A 24268-nucleotide genomic window follows, 5' to 3' on the forward strand; every position below is an offset into this window, starting at 1 on the left:
AGACTTCAGATACAGTATTAGGGGACCACTAAGGTCTATATAAAAGCATCCAAAGAGCACCATGTCATGGGACCTTTAATATTTTGTATCGCCCAGCTGTAGTTTCAGGTTCACTATTGCAAATTGTAGCCTACATATTTCAGCAGACTGCTGTGTGACTGTCTCTTTAACGCGCTGCAGCAGACACACCTCTCTCTCTCTCTCTCTCTCTCTCTCTCTCTCTCTCTCTCTCTCTCTCTCCCTCTCTCTCTCTCTCTCTCTCTCTCTCTCTCTCTCTCTGTCTCTCGCTCTCTCTCCTTCTGCGGACCTACAGACCCGAACACAAACAGAGACCGGGACCGGACCGGACCGGGACACAACATACTCACAGGACAGACAACAGAAGAAGCAAAAAAGAAGAAACGACAGGAACCATGACAGAAAACACCAAAACGCACGTCATCCTGCTGTCCTGCGGCAGCTTCAACCCCATCACCAAGGGACACATCCATATGTTCGGTGAGTCGGGGGTGGATGGGACGCTGTTCCCTTTCGTTTGGCTTCTTTATTTACACACATATATACATATTAAGAAGACACAGTATAGCCTATCATTTGTAAGAGGCATAAAAAAACGCTCCAGAGGCTTGAAAAGTGGCGTTCACCAGGCATAATGTTACAGGAAATAAGCGCGTAATATACACAATTCTTATGTTTCTGTCGATATGTTTACACACAAATCAAGAACACTGATTCATAACACATGTAAGTCTACACAGACAGCATCATTAACAGGCTAAGAGCACACATTCATGAGACATGGCCTAGAGTCTTCACCAGACAAGAAAAGACGAAGAGAGAGAGGGAGAGAGAGAGAGAGAGAGAGAGAGAGAGAGAGAGGGAGAGAGAGAGAATATAAACGCACATAGAAAGAAATAAACACTCAACAAATAATTACAAAAGGGTTTTGAACTTGTATGTCAAAGTAAAGGGCGGTTGGGTATAAGAATGTGTGTTTTATAAAAGATAAAGATCCTTTGAAACCTCCCAAACAATCAATAACATCTCGCATAGAATCTGCGCTAAAAAACAGCTAAATGTGAATGAGGTTTGGTGTGCGCTGCGCGGTCGCTGTCCGGTGGGGTGGTGCTGAAATGGGCGACGGCTCCACTTCGGGAGAAATATACAGACGCCACAAACCCAGAGCAGAACAATGACACGTTAGGGACCTAATGTTACCCGGATCATCGCAGTCTGAAGCCACGTTAGGGAGGAGAAAGACGGAAATGTTCCGTGTTGAAGCTGCGCAGGCCTTTGCGCGGCGTGTGGCGCAGCCCAGAAAACAAGCCTCCCTCCGGACACACACAAACAAACACACACAGTGCCTTGCTCAGAGGCCCTCCTGTTGTCTTCGGGTCACATCTGACCCATTTTCAAAGTTCCTTTATCTTAAATTTGGGTTTCTGTTAACCAAACTGCTGCGAAAATAACTGAATGAAGTTGGCTAGAAGCCTTTAGGTTTAACACAGAATTGGTTGATAATTTAGGATATTTTTATGCTTGACAAACAGGCAAGACAAGGAAGACAACAGGTGTGAATTTGAAATGGTTTCAACACTGTTTCCTGATCAAACTTTGTCTGTGATTATCCATCAACAAACCTTCATCTGATCTGAACTATTAGCCAAAACAATTAGTAATTTCTGCTTTTTTTTACTCAAATATTAAATATAATTCCAAATAAACGAGGCTCATTGAGCATGAATTTCAAAGATGAGTGTAAAACTAGTGGTAAAAGTTAGTTAGTTTGTGGCCGGGTTGGTTCAGTGGGTAAAGCAGGCGCACATATACTGAGAGGACACAGAGGTCCAGGGTTAGAATCCGACCTGTGATGATTTCCTGCATGTCTTCCCCCTCTCCCTCCCTCTCTCCCCTTTCTCACCTAGCTGTCCTGTCAAAATTTAAAAAATTAATTAAATTAATTCAAATTAAAGGCGGAAAAGCCCCAAATAAATCATCTTAGAAAAATAAAAAAATAAAAAATAAAATAAAAGTTAATTACACAGATTATTAAATAAATAAATTAAGAAAAAAGATATATGAAAAAAGACCCAAACCGTATATGCAGACAAATATCTCAGGCTTTCTCTTTTTTTTTTAAGATAATTCTTTGGGCATTTTAGCCTTTAATAGACAGGACAGCTGTAGACAGGAAAGGGGGGGGGGTGAGGGGGTAAGACATGCAGCAAATGGCCACAAGTCAGACTCAAACCCTGAGCTGCTGCGTTGAGGACTGAGCCTCCTCTTCATATGGGCGCCTGCTCTACCATGTGAGCTACCCAGGTGCCCATCTCAGGCTTTCTAAAAAGGTTAATGTGAACAGACATCTCAATGTTTGAGCATCATCCAAATATATTTAGTTGTTAATATAATCTGTTGTTACCTAACCAAACAAGGCAACACACTGTTCCCAGTGAAAAAGGACAGTAGAAACCAAAATTAAACTCATGTTCTATATCATTTAAACTAGCGATACACCGATTATTGGCCCTGGCTGATTATCGATCAGGTTTTTTGGCAGTTTGCAGATTATCTGTATCAGCGTTTAATTTTCCTGATAACTGATAAAGTGAATGAATTAAAAAGCGTTGTACTTTGGCTCGGCTACAGCTCTGTGTCTGTCCCTCTGCTTCGGTTTTACTCACCACTGAGTCGGACTAACGGTGCAGGTCCACCTCGCCGTGTGACGCTTCTGTCGCGCCGCGCTCCACTCTGTTCCTCTGGGTGACGTCAAGCGGCTTAACGTGCACGCAAAGCATCCTGGGAAGGCAGCGCTGCATTTGAGAAAATGCTGCGCGTCCAAAAGCTGGCCGATGCCCATCTTTATGCAAATTAATCCGTTGAACGCGACGCGACTATCCAGTAGAAGTAGACGGAAGTCTTTTAAACTGACCTTTGTTGATCTGAAATGAAGACAGATTCAGCAACTGCACGGCCTATTTCTCTCTTCAAATGTTTTCAGAAACACGTTTCGGTGAACTATTTTCGTAAAATACTAGATCGTATTTGTCGGTACACGATCCGTTCTGCCTGCACGATCCGTTCTGCACATGCGCAAAATGTTCGAGGATTTACGACACTGCACGATCTGTTCCACGCTTCCGGTCGACAGCCAAGCTAACGTTAGTTTAGCTAACAGCTAATTCGGCTAACCGCTAGCTGATTGTAGCGGTCTGCCGTTAGCCTCCACAGGCAAGCTAACGTTAGTTTAGCTAACAGCTAATTCAGCTAACCGCTAGCTGATTGTAGCGGTCTGCCATTAGCCTCCACAGGCAAGCTAACGTTAGTTTAGCTAACAGCTAATTCGGCTAACCGCTAGCTGAGACAGCATGTAATAACTTTAAAAGACCCTCAAAATAAAACTTGAAAATAAACGTTGACATATATAACAAACACCTAACATATATAACAGCTGTTACGTCAGTTCTACTTTACTTGTGCTCATTTAAAATACAATCACTCAATACTTGTCTTTATTGTTATTACTGTGAAGTCTTAATTTAGCTGTAGCTGCTTTTCCCATTACGTTTGAGTTAACGTTATTTTAGACTGAATCTAGCTGTCAGCTAGCGGTTAGCCGAATTAGCTGTTAGCTAAACTAACGTTAGCTTCCCGGTGGAGGCTAGCCATAGGCTAGCGTGGAACAGATCGTGCAGGTCGTATCCTCGGTAAAACAGTATTATCTTGCGCATATGCAGAACGGATCGTGCAGGCAGAACGGATCGTGTACCGACAGTATTCTCAACGAGCCGCCATGACGAGAAGCCAAACCCACGACACGCGTTCGTCCAATCAGCTGCCGGTCAGGGGCGTGGAGCATCAACCGTGGATCTATGACGTCGCGACACCACGCTTCAGTCGTGTCGGACATATGGATCTGTCCCGTTAGGCCTCCTGCACACTGGCTGCGTGGCGTGAGCGTGGCGTCTCAGCTGCGTGGCGGCTGCGTGGCGTTTTCTATGTCTTTACACACCAGAAACATGTCTGACACGGCGGAGTGGGGGTGTGGCCTTGACCAACTGCCACTTTGCTCATTTGAAAGCCATGATGTCTCTCTCTCTCTCATGGGTGGGCCAAATTCTCTGGGCGGGCAAAGCAGAGAAAGGGGAGGTAACCTTTCCCCTTATGACGTCATAAAGGGAAGATTCCTGATTGGCCCATCTGAGCTTTCATTTTCTCAAAGGCAGAGCAGGATACCCAGGGCTCGGTTTACACCTATCACCATTTCTAGCCACTGGGGGACCATAGGCAGGCTGGGGGAACTCACATTAATGTTAAAAAACCTCATAAAGAGACATTTTCATGCCATGAGACCTTTAAAGAAATGCCAACAAACCAGAGCTAGACAGACCCTCCTCTGCAGCGCTGTGGAGGAAGGTCTAGCGATGCGAGACTACTGCAAAGAAGTACTCAGAGCTCAGTGAGTAATAGGACTGTTCCATGGAGACAGCAAGATCTAAATCATTTTGACGTCACATTGTCGCGCAAGAGGTCAGGAACGGCAGATGTCAATCTCATAACCATCCATGACTATCATTATAAACTGTTAAAACACCGGGAGCTGTTTATTTGGATACAACACTGAGAGTTTATTTTGTATAAATGCAGAAATGTGAATAATAATTCATGTGTTTCACTGTGCAGATTATGCTTTAAAACCTTCATCATTTATCCATTCAATATCATCTTAAATAGCTTAATTACATTATTTTAAACGTGTAACTCAGTTTCATTTTGAGATGATGATCTTCAGAGAGGATAACTATCCTGATGAACTCGCTGTGAGTTTATTTTGTAACAGCAGAGATGTGAATAATTCATGTTTCAGTGTGCAGATTATCTACTAAAACCTTCTTATATTCGTGGATCCTTCCAGTATCAGAAATGTGAATAATTCACGTGTACCCTGCAGCTTTGCTTCCTCTCATTAGCTGCTGTTTAAACCTCATATTCTCCTCCTACAGTACAAAGCATAAAGTATAATGTACCATGTGTTACACCTTCTTAGCCAACCTTTACCTAACTTATTATTATTATATGCTCAGTGGAGATCTGGTGTCTACCTTTGACTGTTGAAACTGGACGATATGTTAAAGGTCTCATGGCATGAAAATGTAACTTTCTGAGGTTTTTTAACATTAATATGAGTTCCCCCAGCCTGCCTATGGTCCCCCAGTGCAGTGGTTCCCAACCTGGGGTCCGGGGACCCCTAAGGGGGGCGGCAAAGATCACAGGGGGGGGGCGCAAGTCTTTATCTGGTTTGAGGTTGAGGTAAAAAAAAAATATTTGCACGTTAAACAAATTATGATATTACACTAGAATATATAATGTATACAAAGGTCTGTATGAAAAATATATATTTTTGTTCTCACTTAAACTTGTAGGCAGGCTACTTAGTAGGTCAAACCTCCGGGACCTCTTAACCTGGGACCCTGCTGTCATCAGGTCAGCTGCTAGCTGCTAGCTGCTAGCTGCTAGCTGCTAGCTGCTATCTGATAGCTGCTATCTGCTATCTGATAGCTGCTATCTGCTAGCTGCTAGCTGCTATCTGCTAGCTGCTATCTGCTATCTGCTAGCTGCTATCTGATAGCTGCTATCTGCTAGCTGCTATCTGCTAGCTGCTATCTGCTATCTGCTAGCTGCTATCTGATAGCTGCTAGCTGCTAGCTGCTATCTGCTAGCTGCTAGCTGCTATCTGCTAGCTGCTATCTGATAGCTGCTATCTGCTAGCTGCTATCTGCTAGCTGCTAGCTGCTATCATCCTCGTTTTTCCTGCCGCCACGGCATCACTATTTTATGAACGAAACATGGCGGAGAAACGTAAAAGTGCTGATAACTCCTCTGTATCAAAAAAGAAAGTAAGGGAAAGTTACCTCACCTTCGGTTTCGGAGGGGGGGGCTCAGCTTTTCTTAGACATAAGTAGGGGGGGCGCCAAGGAAAAAAGGTTGGGAACCACCTAGAAATGGTGACAGGTGTAAACCGAGCCCTGGGTATCCTGCTCTGCCTTTGAGAAAATGAAAGCTCAGATGGGCCGATCTGGAATCTTCCCTTTATGACGTCATAAGGGGAAAGGTTACCTCCCCTTTCTCTGATTTGCCCGCCCAGAGAATTTGGCCCACCCATGAGAGAGAGAGAGACATCATGGCTTTCAAATGAGCAAAGTGGCAGTTGGTCAAGGCCACACCCCCACTCCGCCGCGTCAGACATATTTCTGGTGTGTAAAGACATAGAAAACGCCACGCAGCCGCCACGCAGCTGAGACGCCACGCTCACGCCACGCAGCCAGTGTGCAGGAGGCCTAACGGGACAGATCCATATGTCCGACACGACCGAAGCGTGGTGTCGCGACGTCATAGATCCACGGTTGATGCTCCACGCCCCTGACCGGCAGCTGATTGGACGAACGCGTGTCGTAGCAGCTAGCAGATAGCAGCTAGCAGATAGCAGCTATCAGATAGCAGCTAGCAGCTAGCAGCTGACCTGATGACAGCAGGGTCCCAGGTTAAGAGGTCCCGGAGGTTTGACCTACTAAGTAGCCTGCCTACAAGTTTAAGTGAGAACAAAAATATATATTTTTCATACAGACCTTTGTATACATTATATATTCTAGTGTAATATCATAATTTGTTTAACGTGCAAATATTTTTTTTTTACCTCAACCTCAAACCAGATAAAGACTTGCGCCCCCCCCCTGTGATCTTTGCCGCCCCCCTTAGGGGTCCCCGGACCCCAGGTTGGGAACCACTGCACTGGGGGACCATAGGCAGGCTGGGGGAACTCATATTAATGTTAAAAAACCTCAGAAAGTGACATTTTCATGCCATGAGACCTTTAACATATCGTCCAGTTTCAACAGTCAAAGGTAGACACCAGATCTCCACTGAGCATATAATAATAATAAGTTAGGTAAAGGTTGGCTAAGAAGGTGTAACACATGGTACATTATACTTTATGCTTTGTACTGTAGGAGGAGAATATGAGGTTTAAACAGCAGCTAATGAGAGGAAGCAAAGCTGCAGGGTACACGTGAATTATTCACATTTCTGATACTGGAAGGATCCACGAATATAAGAAGGTTTTAGTAGATAATCTGCACACTGAAACATGAATTATTCACATCTCTGCTGTTACAAAATAAACTCACAGCGAGTTCATCAGGATAGTTATCCTCTCTGAAGATCATCATCTCAAAATGAAACTGAGTTACACGTTTAAAATAATGTAATTAAGCTATTTAAGATGATATTGAATGGATAAATGATGAAGGTTTTAAAGCATAATCTGCACAGTGAAACACATGAATTATTATTCACATTTCTGCATTTATACAAAATAAACTCTCAGTGTTGTATCCAAATAAACAGCTCCGGGTGTTTTAACAGTTTATAATGATAGTCATGGATGGTTATGAGATTGACATCTGCCGTTCCTGACCTCTTGCGCGACAATGTGACGTCAAAATGATTTAGATCTTGCTGTCTCCATGGAACAGTCCTATTACTCACTGAGCTCTGAGTACTTCTTTGCAGTAGTCTCGCATCGCTAGACCTTCCTCCACAGCGCTGCAGAGGAGGGTCTGTCTAGCTCTGGTTTGTTGGCATTTCTTTAAAGGTCTCATGGCATGAAAATGTCACTTTATGAGGTTTTTTTTAACGTTAATATGAGTTCAGATCCAGTATTAGGGGACCACTAAGGTCTATATAAAGAGACTTCAGATACAGTATTAGGGGACCACTAAGGTCTATATAAAGAGACTTCAGATACAGTATTAGGGGACCACTAAGGTCTATATAAAGAGACTTCAGATACAGTATTAGGGACCACTAAGAAGGGAGGAGCTAAGCTCCGGACGGAGCCACGGTGCCTCTGCTAAATAGTCTCAGGAAGGAACGTGTATGTTTAAAAGTAGTTTTCTCTCTATCTCTGTCTCTCGCTCTCTCATTTTGGGATCTTTTGTTGTCCCTCTCTCTCTGAAATGTAGCGGAGTAACTAAAGTAACTAGTAACTAAAGTAACTAGTAACTAAAGCTGGAACAGATGAATGTAGCGGAGTAACTAAAGTAACTAGTAACTAAAGTAACTAGTAACTAAAGCTGGAAGAGATGAATGTAGCGGAGTAACTAAAGTAACTAGTAACTAAAGTAACTAGTAACTAAGCTGTAACAGATGAATGTAGTGGAGTAACTAAAGTAACTAGTAACTAAAGCTGGAACAGATGAATGTAGTGGAGTAACTAAAGTAACTAGTTAGTGGAGTAACTAAAGTAACTAGTAACTAAAGTAACTAGTAACTAAAGCTGGAAGAGATGAATGTAGCGGAGTAACTAAAGTAACTAGTAACTAAAGTAACTAGTAACTAAGCTGTAACAGATGAATGTAGTGGAGTAACTAAAGTAACTAGTAACTAAAGCTGGAACAGATGAATGTAGCGGAGTAACTAAAGTAACTAGTAACTAAAGTAACTAGTAACTAAAGTAACTAGTAACTAAGCTGTAACAGATGAATGTAGTGGAGTAACTAAAGTAACTAGTAACTAAAGTAACTAGTAACTAAAGTAACTAGTAACTAAAGCTGGAACAGATGAATGTAGCGGAGTAACTAAAGTAACTAAAGTAACTAGTAACTAAAGCTGGAACAGATGAATGTAGTGGAGTAACTAAAGTAACTAGTAACTAAAGTAACTAGTAACTAAAGCTGGAACAGATGAATGTAGCGGAGTAACTAAAGTAACTAAAGTAACTAAAGTAACTAGTAACTAAAGCTGGAACAGATGAATGTAGTGGAGTAACTAAAGTAACTAAAGTAACTAGTAACTAAAGCTGGAACAGATGAATGTAGTGGAGTAACTAAAGTAACTAGTAACTAAAGTAACTAGTAACTAAAGTAACTAGTAACTAAAGCTGGAACAGATGAATGTAACGGAGTAACTAAAGTAACTAGTAACTAAAGTAACTAGTAACTAAAGCTGGAACAGATGAATGTAGCGGAGTAACTAAAGTAACTAGTAACTAAAGTAACTAGTAACTAAAGCTGGAACAGATGAATGTAGCGGAGTAACTAAAGTAACTAGTAACTAAAGTTACTAGTAACTAAAGCTGGAACAGATGAATGTAGCGGAGTAACTAAAGTAACTAGTAACTAAAGTTACTAGTAACTAAAGCTGTAACAGATGAATGTAGCGGAGTAACTAAAGTAACTAGTAACTAAAGTAACTAGTAACTAAAGCTGGAACAGATGAATTTAGCGGAGTAACTAAAGTAACTAGTAACTAAAGTAACTAGTAACTAAAGCTGGAACAGATGAATGTAGCGGAGTAACTAAAGTAACTAGTAACTAAAGTAACTAGTAACTAAAGCTGGAACAGATGAATGTAGCGGAGTAACTAAAGTAACTAGTAACTAAAGTAACTAGTAACTAAAGCTGGAACAGATGAATGTAGCGGAGTAACTAAAGTAACTAGTAACTAAAGTTACTAGTAACTAAAGCTGGAACAGATGAATGTAGCGGAGTAACTAAAGTAACTAGTAACTAAAGTTACTAGTAACTAAAGCTGTAACAGATGAATGTAGTGGAGTAACTAAAGTAACTAGTAACTAAAGTAACTAGTAACTAAAGCTGGAACAGATGAATTTAGCGGAGTAACTAAAGTAACTAGTAACTAAAGTAACTAGTAACTAAAGCTGGAACAGATGAATGTAGCGGAGTAACTAAAGTAACTAGTAACTAAAGTAACTAGTAACTAAAGCTGGAACAGATGAATGTAGCGGAGTAACTAAAGTAACTAGTAACTAAAGTAACTAGTAACTAAAGCTGGAACAGATGAATGTAGCGGAGTAACTAAAGTAACTAGTAACTAAAGTTACTAGTAACTAAAGCTGTAACAGATGAATGTAGCGGAGTAACTAAAGTAACTAGTAACTAAAGTAACTAGTAACTAAAGCTGGAACAGATGAATTTAACGGAGTAACTAAAGTAACTAGTAACTAAAGTAACTAGTAACTAAAGCTGGAACAGATGAATGTAGTGGAGTAACTAAAGTAACTAGTAACTAAAGTAACTAGTAACTAAAGCTGGAACAGATGAATGTAGTGGAGTAACTAAAGTAACTAGTAACTAAAGTAACTAGTAACTAAAACTGTAACAGATGAATGACGTTTCTCTTTCCTAACCTGCCGAGCCCCCCCCATGCATGTCCTAGTTGTATTTAATGTCTTATAAATGTGTCATTGTTGTTGTTGTTGTTGTTGTTGTTGTTGTTGTTGTTGTGCTAAACAGATAGAATCAACTCAAGGCTGCGTGTTTTAAACGTGCTCTCCGTCTGTTTGTGTTTTGCAGAAAAAGCCCGAGAATATCTGCACAAAACGGGTCGCTTCATCGTGATCGGAGGAATCATCTCCCCGGTGCACGACTCCTACGGGAAACCTGTGAGTCCTCAACAAAATGTCAGAGTACTTGTGTGAGCGGCAGAGTAATCAGAGTAAACCTGAGTATAGTTATTAGTCCTTTTAAAGTCCTCAACCGCCTCTCAGATCTTCTGCTGCCGGAGTTTTAAAAGCCAACTATCGCACAAATACAAATACTCGATACAAGCTCCGTGGACAATTTTTAAAACCTATTTTTTTCAGCACTAGTTGCTATTAATTATTGTCACTCGTTGGCTTTATTATCAAACGGTAAGACCTTCTAAAAGGCGACAAAAACATCAAAATAAATTGTCCAAAAAACCCTAGAAAAAGGTGACAAATCGACAAAAAAATCTTCTAATTCTTTTTTTTAAAAGGCTACAAAAACTCCTAAACAAGGAACAGAAACATTAAAAAAAACGGCAAAAATGTCACGAAATAAACCCTCTAAAAAGGCGTCAAAAACCTTTAAAAATTTTTTTTTACAAAAAACCTTGTTAATGGCGACAAAATCTCCCAAAATGCAACAAAAACTTCAACAAAAAAAACCCTCATAAAAGCGACAAAAATGACACAAAAACATCGTCTAATTTTTGTGTGAAAAAGGCTCGAAAAACTCCAAAATAAGCAACAAAAAGCAAGCAAAATTGTCGTTAAAAGCTGTAAAATTTAAAAAAAAAAGAAAGCCCAGTTTTGATTATTTGGGGCTGTAAGTTGAATGGTGTTTTGAGCTAACGTTAGCAATCAAACAATCATACAGTCATGTGAAAGAATTAGGACACCCATGCTAAAGTTGACTAAAAAAATCATCAGGGTAGGGGTATGGTGAAGGGTATGTGATGATGTGGGGGTATGGTGAAGGGTATGTGATGATGTGGGGGTATGGTGAAGGGTATGTGATGATGTGGGGGTATGGTGAAGGGTATGTGATGATGTGGGGGTATGGTGAAGGGTATGTGATGATGTGGGGGTATGGTGAAGGGTATCTGATGATGTGGGGGTATGGTGAAGGGTATGTGATGATGTGGGGGTATGGTGAAGGGTATCTGATGATGTGGGGACCAAGGGAACTTTATCAGGATGCATAGTATCCTGGATCCATGAAATAACTGGCCTTTCAAAATAAAAGTCTGCCTGCCTCTACACTCTCAGAAATAAAGGTACAGTGAGCGTACAATTAAGTACTTTAAGGTACAAATTTCACAAATGTGCCAGCAAAGGTACAAACATGTCTTGGTTGAGTACCAAAAAGTACCTTTCCAAAGAAAAAGGTACACAATGAAATATGCATGGTGAAAGGTACATATAGGTACCCTTTGAAAAGGTACATTGTCATATATAAAGTAATAGTTAAGGTACAACATTCACAAATGTACCATTAAAGGTCCTATTGTGTTCTCATGGGGTACAAAGAAGTACCTTTTGGGTACACATCCTGTAGGGTACAAAAAAGTACCTTATTTAAGTCAAAGGGTACACTTCCTGTGGGGTACTAAGAAGTACCTTTCAAGTGACAGGGTACACAATCCTCTGGGGTAGCAGCTACTTATACGTGCCTTTTCTAAGACTAAATGTACCTAAACCTGTGTACCTAAAAGACACAAACTGTAGGGGTACTTCTTTGTACCCATTAATATGGTACAAGTTTCTTCCCGTTGGGGGTACTGCCCCAGCGACGAGCATTTGTACTTTTTTTTTACTTTTCTGTACCTTTATTTCTGAGAGTGTATGGGGATTTAACATAGGGGTGTACTGACTTATGCCCCCTGTATTTTAAGGAAGAACATTTATTTATTTACGATACATTATTCATTCACAAAGAAAATTGGTGTCCTTAAAGGTTGGATTTTTCCTAATTTTTTTAATTAAGGCATTAAGATCAATTTCCTAAAGACGCTCTTTTATTCCTCTTGTTAGTCAACTTTACCATGGGTGTCCTAATTTTTTCATGACTGTTTTTAAAATGATTTCCATCTTCTGTTATTGTTTGTAATGAGAAAAGTTTATTATTTTATGGATTTCACAAATTTCAGTATGACACAGACGCGCCCTGTCACTTGAACGGCGTTTTGAGCTAACGTTAGCAATCAAAGAAATCATAAACCGTTTAAATCTGAGCATGCGCAACTCACGTCTGCACTCGACTCACATTGGGCAGTGACATTGGTCTTGGCTCTTATATTAGCAGCCTCTGTTGTATTTGATTATATTATTATTATGATGCTGAAGACAAAGCACAGATAAGATGGCGTGCAGCTGCAGCTCTCTGCTGTTGTTCCCTCAGGAGTTAGTGAAGCTCTTGTCCTACTTTCTCTCTGCCTCTAAAGAAACACACATGCACCATGAATAATACATGCTTGTTCAGCCACCTCAGGAATCTGTGATTTTCAGCTGATGGTTTTTTAATGTTGGAGATTATTCACATCAGTTATTAAGACCTCGTTATTAGGGCCGCGTATCGCCAATGATTTCCCCCGAAACGATTCCGTTCTGATTCACAAAGTCCTGATTCGAGACTGTCCTCCCTAAAAAAACCGCCCCCATAGGTGGTATGTTCCAGCATCATTCTGAGCTATATTTAGATTTCCAGTGGCGGCGCCCTCTAGTGGCCGTAGTGGTTATAACGGGCCAAATGTCCTGGTGAGGAGGCAGGTTGGGGGGGTGGATGGGAAGTAATCAGATCCTTTGTGTAACTAATGCAGTGTGTGTGTGTGTGTCTGTGTGTGTCTGTGTGTGTGTATTTGTGTGTCTGTGTGTATGAATTTGTGTGTGTGTGTGTGTGTGTGTGTGAATGTGTGTGTCTGTTTGTCTGTGTGTGTGTGTGTGTGTGTGTGTGTGTGTGTGCGTGTGTGCGTGCGTGTGTGCGTGCGTGTGTGTTTCTGTGTGTGTGTGTGTGTGTGTGTGTGTGCGTGTGCGTGTGTGCATGCGTGTGTGTGTGTGTCTGTCTGTCTGTGTGTGTGTGTGTGTGTGTGTGTGTGTGTTTGTCTGTACATGTGTGTGTATGTGTGTCTGTGTGTGTGTGTGTGTGTGTGTCTGTCTGTATGTGTGTGTGTGTGTGTGTGTGTGTGTGTGTGTGTGTGTGTGTGTGTGTGTGTGTGTGTGTGTGTGTGTGTGTGTGTGTGTGTGTGTGTGTGTGTGTGTGTGTGTGTGTGTGTGTGTGTGTGTGTCTCTATGGATGTGTGTGTGTGTGTGTGTGTGTGTGTGTGTGTGTGTGTGTGTGTGTCTCTATGGATGTGTGTGTGTGTGTGTGTGTGTGTGTGTGTGTGCGTGTGTGCATGCGTGTGTGTGTGTGTCTGTCTGTCTGTGTGTGTGTGTGTGTGTGTGTTTGTCTGTACATGTCTGTGTGTATGTGTGTGTGTGTGTGTGTGTCTGTCTGTACATGTGTGTGTGTATGTGTGTCTGTGTGTGTGTGTGTCTGTCTGTATGTGTGTGTGTGTGTGTGTGTGTGTGTGTGTGTGTGTGTGTGTGTGTGTGTGTTTGTCTGTACATGTCTGTGTGTATGTGTGTGTGTGTGTGTGTGTCTGTCTGTACATGTGTGTGTGTATGTGTGTCTGTGTGTGTGTGTCTGTCTGTATGTGTGTGTGTGTGTGTGTGTGTGTGTGTGTGTGTGTGTGTGTGTGTGTGTGTGTGTGTGTGTGTGTGTGTGTGTGTGTGTGTGTGTGTGTGTGTGTGTCTCTATGGATGTGTGTGTGTGTGTGTGTGTGTGTGTGTGTGTGTGTGTGTGTGTCTCTATGGATGTGTGTGTGTGTGTGTGTGTGTGTGTGTGTGTGTGCGTGTGTGCATGCGTGTGTGTGTGTGTCTGTCTGTCTGTGTGTGTGTGTGTGTGTGTTTGTCTGTACATGTCTGTGTGTATGTGTGTGTGTGTGTGTGTGTCTGTCTGTACATGTGTGTGTGTATGTGTGTCTGTGTGTGTGTGTGTCTGTCTGTATGTGTGTGTGTGTGTGTGTGTGTGTGTGTGTGTGTATGTGTGTGTGTGTGTGTGTGTGTGTGTCTCTGTGTGTGTGTGTGTGTGTGTGTGTGTGTGTGTGTGTGTGTGTGTGTGTGTGTGTGTGTGTGTGTGTGTGTGTGTGTGTGTGTGTGTGTGTGTGTGTGTGTGTGTGTGTGTGTGTGTAGGGTCTAGTTCCCAGCAGACATCGTCTCACCATGTGTCAGCTGGCCGTCCAGTCCTCTGATTGGATCAGGTGAGACACCTTTGGTTACTGACAAAACTTTTAGCTCTCTTCTGAAGTTCAGCAGAATTTCTGGGTTCCTGAAGTCAGAAACTGTCCACGTCCAGGGCACAGACTGCACAAAACAGGTCTATTGTCGGAAATGTCAACTCTGAAAGATATAACGTTATTTACTCTATGAAAGACATGGACAAAGAGGACAACTAAGGACATTTACTCAATAATTGTATTTTATTTTAGTTAGTTTTGCAAACAGAGTTTAGTTTACTTGGTTATCATTTTTTGTAATGCTTTGTTATTTATTTTTTAATGTTTTTTTCCCACCTAGTTTTCGTTATTTTGTTAGTTTTGGTTAACGATTGTAACCTTGGTGCAGGGTGGACCCCTGGGAGTGTTACCAGGACACCTGGCAGACGACCTGCAGCGTGCTGGAGCATCACCGCGACCTCATGAAGGTGACAACATGCTTCTCTCTGTCAGCTTAGTTTTTAAAATACTACACACATTTACACACAGGCTACATTTGCATCGCTACGTTTCGGTTTAAAAAGGAATACTGCTCTGGTGTTTCCCCCTCTCATTCCCCCTGCTCGGGCGTTTCCCCCTCTCATTCCCCCTGCTCTGGCGTTTCCCCCTCTCATTCCCCTGCTCTGGCGTTTCCACCTCTCATTCCCCCTGCTCTGGTGTTTACCCCTCTCATTCCCCCTGCTCTGGCGTTTCCACCTCTCATTCCCCCTGCTCTGGTGTTTCCCCCTCTCATTCCCCTGCTCTGGCGTTTCCCCCTCTCATTCCCCCTGCTCTGGTGTTTGCCCCTGCTCTGGTGTTTCCCCCTCTCATTCCCCCTGCTCAGGCGTTTCCCCCTCTCATTCCCCCTGCTCTGGCGTTTCCCCCTCTCATTCCCCCTGCTCTGGTGTTTCCCCCTCTCATTCCCCCTGCTCTACGTTTCCCCCTCTCATTCCCCCTGCTCTGGTGTTTCCACCTCTCATTCCCCCTGCGCTGGTGTCTACGTTTCCCCCTCTCATTCCCCCTGCTCTGGTGTTTCCACCTCTCATTCCCCCTGCTCTGGTGTTTCCCCCTCTCATTCCCCTGCTCTGGCGTTTCCCCCTCTCATTCCCCCTGCTCGGGCGTTTCCCCCTCTCATTCCCCCTGCTCTGGTGTTTCCCCCTCTCATTCCCCCTGCTCTACGTTTCCCCCTCTCATTCCCCCTGCTCTGGTGTTTCCCCCTCTCATTCCCCCTGCTCTGGTGTTTCCCCCTCTCATTCCCCCTGCTCTGGTGTTTCCCCCTCTCATTCCCCCTGCTCTGGCGTTTCCCCCTCTCATTCCCCCTGCTCTACATTTCCCCCTCTCATTCCCCCTGCTCTGCGTTTCCACCTCTCATTCCCCCTGCTCTGGTGTCTACGTTTCCCCCTCTCATTCCCCCTGATCTGGTGTTTCCACCTCTCATTCCCCCTGCTCTGGTGTTTCCCCCTCTCATTCCCCCTGCTCTGGTGTTTCCCCCTCTCATTCCCCCTGCTCTGGTGTTTCCCCCTCTCATTCCCCCTGCTCGGGCGTTTCCCCCTCTCATTCCTCCTGCTCTACGTTTCCCCCTCTCATTCCCCCTGCTCTGGTGTTTCCACCTCTCATTCTCCCTGCTCTGGTGTCTACGTTTCCCCCTCTCATTCCCCCTGCTCTGGTGTTTCCACCTCTCATTCTCCCTGCTCTGGTGTCTACGTTTCCCCCTCTCATTCCCCCTGCTCTGGTGTTTCCCCCTCTCATACCCCCTGCTCTACGTTTCCCCCTCTCATTCCCCCTGCTCTGGTGTTTCCCCCTCTCATTCCCCCTGCTCTGGCGTTTCCCCCTCTCATTCCCCCTGCTCTGGCGTTTCCCCCTCTCATTCCCCCTGCTCTACATTTCCCCCTCTCATTGCCCCTGCTCTACGTTTCCACCTCTCATTCCCCCTGCTCTGGTGTCTACGTTTCCCCCTCTCATTCCCCCTGCTCTGGTGTCTACGTTTCCCCCTCTCATTCCCCCTGCTCTGGCGTTTCCCCCTCTCATTCCCCCTGCTCTGGTGTTTCCACCTCTCATTCCCCCTGCTCTGGTGTTTCCCCCTCTCATTCCCCCTGCTCTGGTGTTTCCCCCTCTCATTCCCCCTGCTCTGGTGTTTCCCCCTCTCATTCCCCCTGCTCGGGCGTTTCCACCTCTCATTCTCCCTGCTCTGGTGTCTACGTTTCCCCCTCTCATTCCCCCTGCTCTGGTGTTTCCACCTCTCATTCTCCCTGCTCTGGTGTCTACGTTTCCCCCTCTCATTCCCCCTGCTCTGGTGTTTCCCCCTCTCATACCCCCTGCTCTACGTTTACCCCTCTCATTCCCCCTGCTCTGGTGTTTCCCCCTCTCATTCCCCCTGCTCTGGTGTTTCCCCCTCTCATTCCCCCTGCTCTGGCGTTTCCCCCTCTCATTCCCCCTGCTCTGGCGTTTCCCCCTCTCATTCCCCCTGCTCTACATTTCCCCCTCTCATTGCCCCTGCTCTACGTTTCCAACTCTCATTCCCCCTGCTCTGGTGTCTACGTTTCCCCCTCTCATTCCCCCTGCTCTGGCGTTTCCCCCTCTCATTCCCCCTGCTCTAGTGTTTCCCCCTCTCATTCCCCCTGCTCTGGCGCTTCCCCCTCTCATTCCCCCTGCTCTGGTGTTTCCCCCTCTCATTCCCCCTGCTCTAGTTTTTCCCCCTCTCATTCCCCCTGCTCTAGTGTTTCCCCCTCTCATTCCTCCTGCTCTGGCGCTTCCCCCTCTCATTCCCCCTGCTCTGGTGTTTCCCCCTCTCATTCCCCCTGCTCGGGCGTTTCCCCCTCTCATTCCTCCTGCTCTACGTTTCCCCCTCTCATTCCCCCTGCTCTGGTGTTTCCACCTCTCATTCTCCCTGCTCTGGTGTCTACGTTTCCCCCTCTCATTCCCCCTGCTCTGGTGTTTCCACCTCTCATTCTCCCTGCTCTGGTGTCTACGTTTCCCCCTCTCATTCCCCCTGCTCTGGTGTTTCCCCCTCTCATACCCCCTGCTCTACGTTTACCCCTCTCATTCCCCCTGCTCTGGTGTTTCCCCCTCTCATTCCCCCTGCTCTGGTGTTTCCCCCTCTCATTCCCCCTGCTCTGGCGTTTCCCCCTCCCATTCCCCCTGCTCTGGCGTTTCCCCCTCTCATTCCCCCTGCTCTACATTTCCCCCTCTCATTGCCCCTGCTCTACGTTTCCACCTCTCATTCCCCCTGCTCTGGTGTCTATGTTTCCCCCTCTCATTCCCCCTGCTCTGGCGTTTCCCCCTCTCATTCCCCCTGCTCTGGTGTTTCCACCTCTCATTCCCCCTGCTCTGGTGTTTCCCCCTCTCATTCCCCCTGCTCTGGTGTTTCCCCCTCTCATTCCCCCTGCTCTGGCGTTTCCCCCTCTCATTCCCCCTGCTCTGGTGTTTCCACCTCTCATTCCCCCTGCTCTACGTTTCCCCCTCTCATTCCCCCTGCTCTGGCATTTCCACCTCTCATTCCCCCTGCTCTAGTGTTTCCCCCTCTCATTCCCCCTGCTCTGGCGCTTCCCCCTCTCATTCCCCCTGCTCTGGTGTTTCCCCCTCTCATTCCCCCTGCTCTGGCGTTTCCCCCTCTCATTCCCCCTGCTCTGGCGTTTCCACCTCTCATTCCCCCTGCCCTAGTGTTTCCCCCTCTCATTCCCCCTGCTCTGGTGTTTCCCCCTCTCATTCCCCCTGCTCTGGCGTTTCCCCCTCTCATTCCCCCTGCTCTGGCGTTTCCACCTCTCATTCCCCCTGCCCTAGTGTTTCCCCCTCTCATTCCCCCTGCTCTGGCGCTTCCCCCTCTCATTCCCCCTGCTCTGGTGTTTCCCCCTCTCATTCCCCCTGCTCTGGCGTTTCCCCCTCTCATTCCAACATGTGTGATATTCTGGTATTATTCAGGGGTTAGAAACATTCTTCAGACATGTATACAGCGCATTCAGAATCTGCGTCTCAATCAGGGTTTTTACAGCAGTTTGTGACAGTTTACGCACTCTCGCCTGTTGGCGGCTTACGGGCAGCTCTTTGCGTTGCTATGGTTACTGTACACAAACCATCCAGCTGACAGTTTGCAGGGCTGTGGTAGAGATGCACGGCCAAAAGAAAAAAAAGGAGAAACACAGCTACTTTTAGACATTATCAAAGACTCAGATATCAACATATTGCCTCATATCTGGAAAACTTCCGGTTTTGCACGGCTGCACGTAAACGGGAATATTAAAGGAATATTCTCTTTCATTAGCCATGGAAACAGCTTATTCGGAATATCGTCTTGTTCGGAAATAAAGGCAAGAACCGTAGAAATATGTGCATGTAGACGTAGTCGCGAGTCTGGCTATCAGCAGACCAAGCTCAATCTGTTAAGATTGAACATTAGTCTGGGGAGTCTGCTCTGGATTTTCTACTGCACAAGAGGCGTGACCAACGGGCATAGTTGAAATGCCTCTGTACGCAACTGGATAGTCCTTCAACCAATCAGAGCGCGACCAACGGTGACACGACCGCAACAAGGGGGTTTGAGCTGAGCTCCATTCTTTTGGCCACCGGCGAGGCTAGCTGGTAAATTAGGCTTTTACCAAAGCCGGTCGGTAGTAAGGCAAACACATCCTTCTTCTGTAGGAACTGTTCCAGGGCAAGTTTCTCTTCCATTTTCTGAGAAAACTTGCCTTTGAGATCCTTTAAAACAGCAGCGACAGCGGCATCAAGTGATTGCTGCGCTTCAGTGGCCGCCATGTTGATTGTTGTGGTAGCTGAAGGTTTACAACTTTGACTTAAGGTTTGCCATATAAGGGAATTCCTATGAACTTTACCCTACTGTTGCTGAAACATTTGGAAACTGTTAACATTAGAAGCGGCCCCCTAAAGCCTGGTTCACACGGCAGGATAATTAGGCTGATTTTAGCCCCGATTCCCCCCTTCTGACAATCTAAGGATGCTCTGATTATGGTAAAATAATCTGATCAGATGTTCCTGCCGTGTGTGGTGTGTTAAGACTGCTCTCGTCTGCTCGGAAGGACGTCGGGACCGCTCCCATCTCAAATCGGGGATATCCAACATGTTGGATTGTTTTGGCCCGATTCCTCCTTGTGTGTGGTGTCCCCCCGGGGACAAACGAGCACGCAGTCTGTGGACTGTGGCGTGTAGCCAATCAGAAAGCGAGGTGACGAGGCGGCGAGGAAAGCACCGGGAAACAACATCAAAACAGCCGGCGGCACGGCGCACCAGAAAGTCCGGTGGACGTCGGAGAGAAGTAGAGCAAGTATAGTCCATGCTCGCGTTGTCTCCACTTCTTTGACCATCGCCTTTTCTTTTGATAACGTTTTTTTGGTTAAAAACAAACTACAAACTATCGCCACTGCATCCTCTTCATCCGCCATGATTGTTTACTCTGAAGTCACGTTTGATCTCGAGGGATTTTACGAGATTTCCCGTCTGACCTGGGAATGCTCGGGAGTCAGATCAGTTCGTGTGTGATGTGTTGTACCACACGCTGTACGACCAAAACTGGTAGACCGTGATTTTTTATCGCCGTGTGTGGAGTCTCTCAGGATTGGAAAAAATCGGCCGACAATTTTAAAATCGTCCCGTGTGAACCAGGCTTAAGACAGAAGATATTCTGTAGGAGCTATACCATGTATAAGGCCTTAAATGGTCAGTTCCCTACTCCAAGCATATACTCACACCCACTTTAGGTTACATAAATGCACAGATATATATCATGTTTTAACAGCAGAACTTCAGAGCGACAATTCCTGAAGATTGGGTCGGTCGTCTCTCCAAGCTCTCTGCAGGAGTCTGTAAATTGATGCTGAAATCTTTGATGTAATAAACCTTTTTATAATCAAGATCAGTGTCAGCGAAGTTCCTCTTTCACACATCGGCAACGCAGCGCTGCAACTAAAGATACAACAATGTAAACAAGAAGCAGCTTGGTCGCTTCTCTGTCGTCATCGCGTTAAACCCACCAATAGCGCGCCAGGTGGGTAAGCCAGTTTGTGATTGGTCCCCGTAGATTTGTAACGGAAACAGGATAGATAAACGTACTGAGAGATGGTGCTCTCTGGAAATGATGATGGAGATGCTCAAAGATGACGACTTCGATGATTTCAGATATATGCAGCTTTATTCAATATTTCATTTCATTTCATTTCATTTATTTTTATTTCGAACAAAATTAAAAATACATATACACATACAGCATGTACCCATATATACATATACATACATACATACATATGCATATATATACAAATACACATATATATATATATATATATATATATATATATATATATATATATCTATAAAATAAAAGTGTGTAGCAACACACCAAAGGAAAAGGAACAATCTCCATCCAGTGTTTACAAGTAATATTAAAAATACTATTACCATTTTTGATTTAAAAAATTTGTCCGAAAAGGAGCAGGATGAAGCCGAAGCTTGTAAAGTTTCCTACCCCTGATTCACTTTAAGTCCTTTCTTTATATATCATATATTTTTACAACATGATAATGAATATACACAACAATACATCTCTAATTCTTCACATACCAAACCCTTTTGTTTATTTATTTACATTTTGAGTACATCAACAACCCATTTCCGAAATTTTGAACAAATTCTCATGAGCGAGAACACAAGGTACATGCAGCATGGCACAGACCAAGTACTCTCTTCGAATCTTCTCAACCTGACCGTCTTATAGATCTTGAAAACCTTCACATCTGGAAACCCTTACATGATCTCATCATAACAACGATATATTCCCATAAACTAAGAGACACACAGTTCCTGTAGGCCTCTTCTCAGGTCATAGGTTAACTGTGCCTAAAGTTGTTATTCACTATAGAATGACAGAAAACATAACACATCTTGACAGCTGTTCAATCAGGGCCTCTCCTGTATCTGTTATTCTCCTGTGCCAACATCTGGATCAGATCCAGCTTCTCACGCATAAGACTGCATAACACCATTCTGAACTTTTACCTAGATTCTTTCAATAACACATTACAAAATATGAAATATGAAAATACATTTGGTTTGATTATATCACCTATCACGTACAGGTTTCCAGCCTGAGCTGGAATCGGGCTGGCTTTACCCAGTCTACGTAGTCGCTGTAGCACAGGAGAAATGTGAAAAATGTCTGAGATATTGTGATGTTTCTGTTCCTCAGAGAGTCACCGGCTGCATTCTGTCCAACGTCAACACGCCGTTGACGACTCCTGTGATTGGTCAGCCACAGAACGAGACTCCGCCCATCTACCAGAACCACAACAACATGAATCACAAGCCCACAGCCAGTGAGTCACCTTCCTCCATACTACACACAGCAATACTCACACAAAGAAAAGCGTACCTTCAGATTATTATGAATGTAATAAATGTAAACCACTCTCTTTCTTACTTTAAGTCAAACTGTGGGGGAAGATCAGCGAGAATTTGGGGAAGATCTGCTGCGTCCGCCCTCACATCGAACGCTTCACCTTCGTCGGTGAGTAAACACGACGAAGAGAGTAGAAACAAGTTCCAGCGGTGGAAGAAGTATTCAGATCCTTTACTACAGTAAAAGTGCCAACACCACACTGAAAAATACTCTGTTACAAGTAAAAGTCCTGCAGTGAAAATAGGGGCTTTCCGACCGGAGGGGTTTTTGCAGTTCTTAGAACTAAACGTTCCTAGAACACTTTTTTCGTCGTGTTCCGACAGGAAAAATTTGGGGAATTTTAAGTTCATCTGGCCGCAGTAGCGTACTTTTTTAGCTCCTACTTCAGAGCAGGGTCTTTTCCCTTTTCCTAGGTGTACTTGATTGGTCGAACTTATAAGTCCCGCCCACTGCCAACTCGGAACTTGCAGACAGAGCAACAACCAACAACGGGACATTTTTTATTATTTATTATTATTTATTTATTATTATTTTATTATTCTTATTCATCATTAAATTCACTTCTGACAACGTTTTAGGCAAGAAATTAACTGTTTAGATTTCGAATATAGGCAGTGTTGCGAAAATTGATGCCGAATTGACAATTTGCTTCAAAGTTTTCAGAGTTGAGAAGCTCCATGAAGTGAGGCGACAGCCAGCAGGCGCCTGCCCCGGCCTCTAGCTCGCCGCTGGGCCAGTCATGCTCAGAGACCTCGCTGTGAGCTGGAGGTCTCTCAGACCACACACACACACACACACACACACACACACACACCTACACACACCCCGCTGTGAGCTGGAGGTCTCTCAGACCGCTCTCGTAAATAAGAGGCTTTTATTTCACCGTTGACGGTTCGTTGTTTAAATATCACAACACATGTCCATCATAAGATTAACGGGAACCTGTGGTTAACTGTCTTTTCGGAGTTAAACTCCACAAGCGTGTCCTGTGGCTCGCCGGCCGTCTCACACACACACACACATACACACACACACACACACACACACACACACACACACACACGTCCACAGCGCAGCAGGCAGAGGTGGGGTCTGTTCCGAGTATAATGAAGCCCCGTCTGTGTTGACCAAACATTACGTGAATTACTACGAGAATGGACGGAATGCAGAACTCTGAAAAGTGGACTGATGCAGAGGTGCAGGCACTGCTGGCCATGTACGGCCTCCTCCATGCTGCTTTGTTGTTGTTGTATGTGGCGCTAAGGTCTAGTGACGATGCTATAAAGACCGTTGCCGTGCTTGCGTCACTCCCTTACCCCTCCTACCAGTCCCTATGGCCACTTGGCCAGTGGGAATGCAAACGGAAAAAAAGATTTTGGGGGAGAGTAGTTCTTAGAACTGCTTAGAAGTGTACTTTTCCTCTAAAAAGCACAAGTACTGTCTGGTCGGAAAGCACCTAATTTTACTTGTAAAAGTCTGTAAGTATCATCAGAAAATGTAGTTCCTCCGTTCCCGGAAGTTCCTGCCAGATGTCCCTCTTTTCGGCCAGATGTCCGTCCCCTTCCTCTTTCTCTGTGTTGGCGTTCTAACCTCCGGTGGATTTGTGAGGACTATGGTTAACTGCTCCTCAGATCTCTGCAGGGTAAATCCAGACAGCTAGCTAGACTATCTGTCCAATCTGAGTTTTCTGTTGCACGACTAAAACTACTTTTGAAAGTACACATGTTCCACCAAAACAAGTTCCTTGCTGAGACTATTTCAATCAGGAGAGACTTGTTTGCAGATATGCAAAGGTTTAGTGTACATAAGCACAGAGTCTTAGGAGATTAGACTCCATCGTTTATACTAATAGTTTTCTTATCGGGGTAGAGAACCATCATACGATGGAATCCAGACACCGGTGGTGGCCGAAGACCAGAGCGAAAGAGGCTCCAGAGCGGTCAGCTGGAGAAAGACGATGACTGGAGGTGGAAGGGGAGGTGGAGGGTTGTACGCTTTGCCTGAAACGACAGCTAATAGCACAGGGAGAGAGCAGATTTAAAGCAGGGTTGTGAGGCTGTGATTGGCCCTTGGAATTCGTGGCCGATTCTGATTGGTTTAACGGAAAGGTGAATGCGCCTTCAATAGCTGATTGATTTAAGAAGAGAGCATTGATAAAAAGTTAGGTCTTCCTGAATGAATTTACGCTGAGCGACATTTAGCAGAGGCACCGTGGCTCCGTCCGGTGCTTAGCTCCGCCCAAGACGATTG

At 44.6% G+C, this 24268-nt stretch overlaps 1 protein-coding gene across 1 annotated transcript in view; it reads left to right on the forward strand.

The window, feature by feature from the left end:
* Positions 1-277: 277 nt before the first annotated feature.
* The window catches only part of nmnat2 (nicotinamide nucleotide adenylyltransferase 2), a 28269-nt gene continuing 4278 nt past the window's right edge, over positions 278-24268 (forward strand). Inside the window, exons 1-6 of the mRNA XM_031303521.2 lie at positions 278-498; positions 10374-10462; positions 14555-14622; positions 14987-15065; positions 21809-21935; positions 22046-22126. Coding sequence (XP_031159381.1) covers positions 414-498; positions 10374-10462; positions 14555-14622; positions 14987-15065; positions 21809-21935; positions 22046-22126 — 529 coding nt within the window. The 5' untranslated portion in view covers positions 278-413. The remainder of the gene's footprint in view (positions 499-10373; positions 10463-14554; positions 14623-14986; positions 15066-21808; positions 21936-22045; positions 22127-24268) is intronic.

The sequence above is a fragment of the Sander lucioperca genome, chromosome 9 (genome assembly GCF_008315115.2).
Source record: "Sander lucioperca isolate FBNREF2018 chromosome 9, SLUC_FBN_1.2, whole genome shotgun sequence".
Classification (NCBI taxonomy): domain Eukaryota; kingdom Metazoa; phylum Chordata; class Actinopteri; order Perciformes; family Percidae; genus Sander; species Sander lucioperca.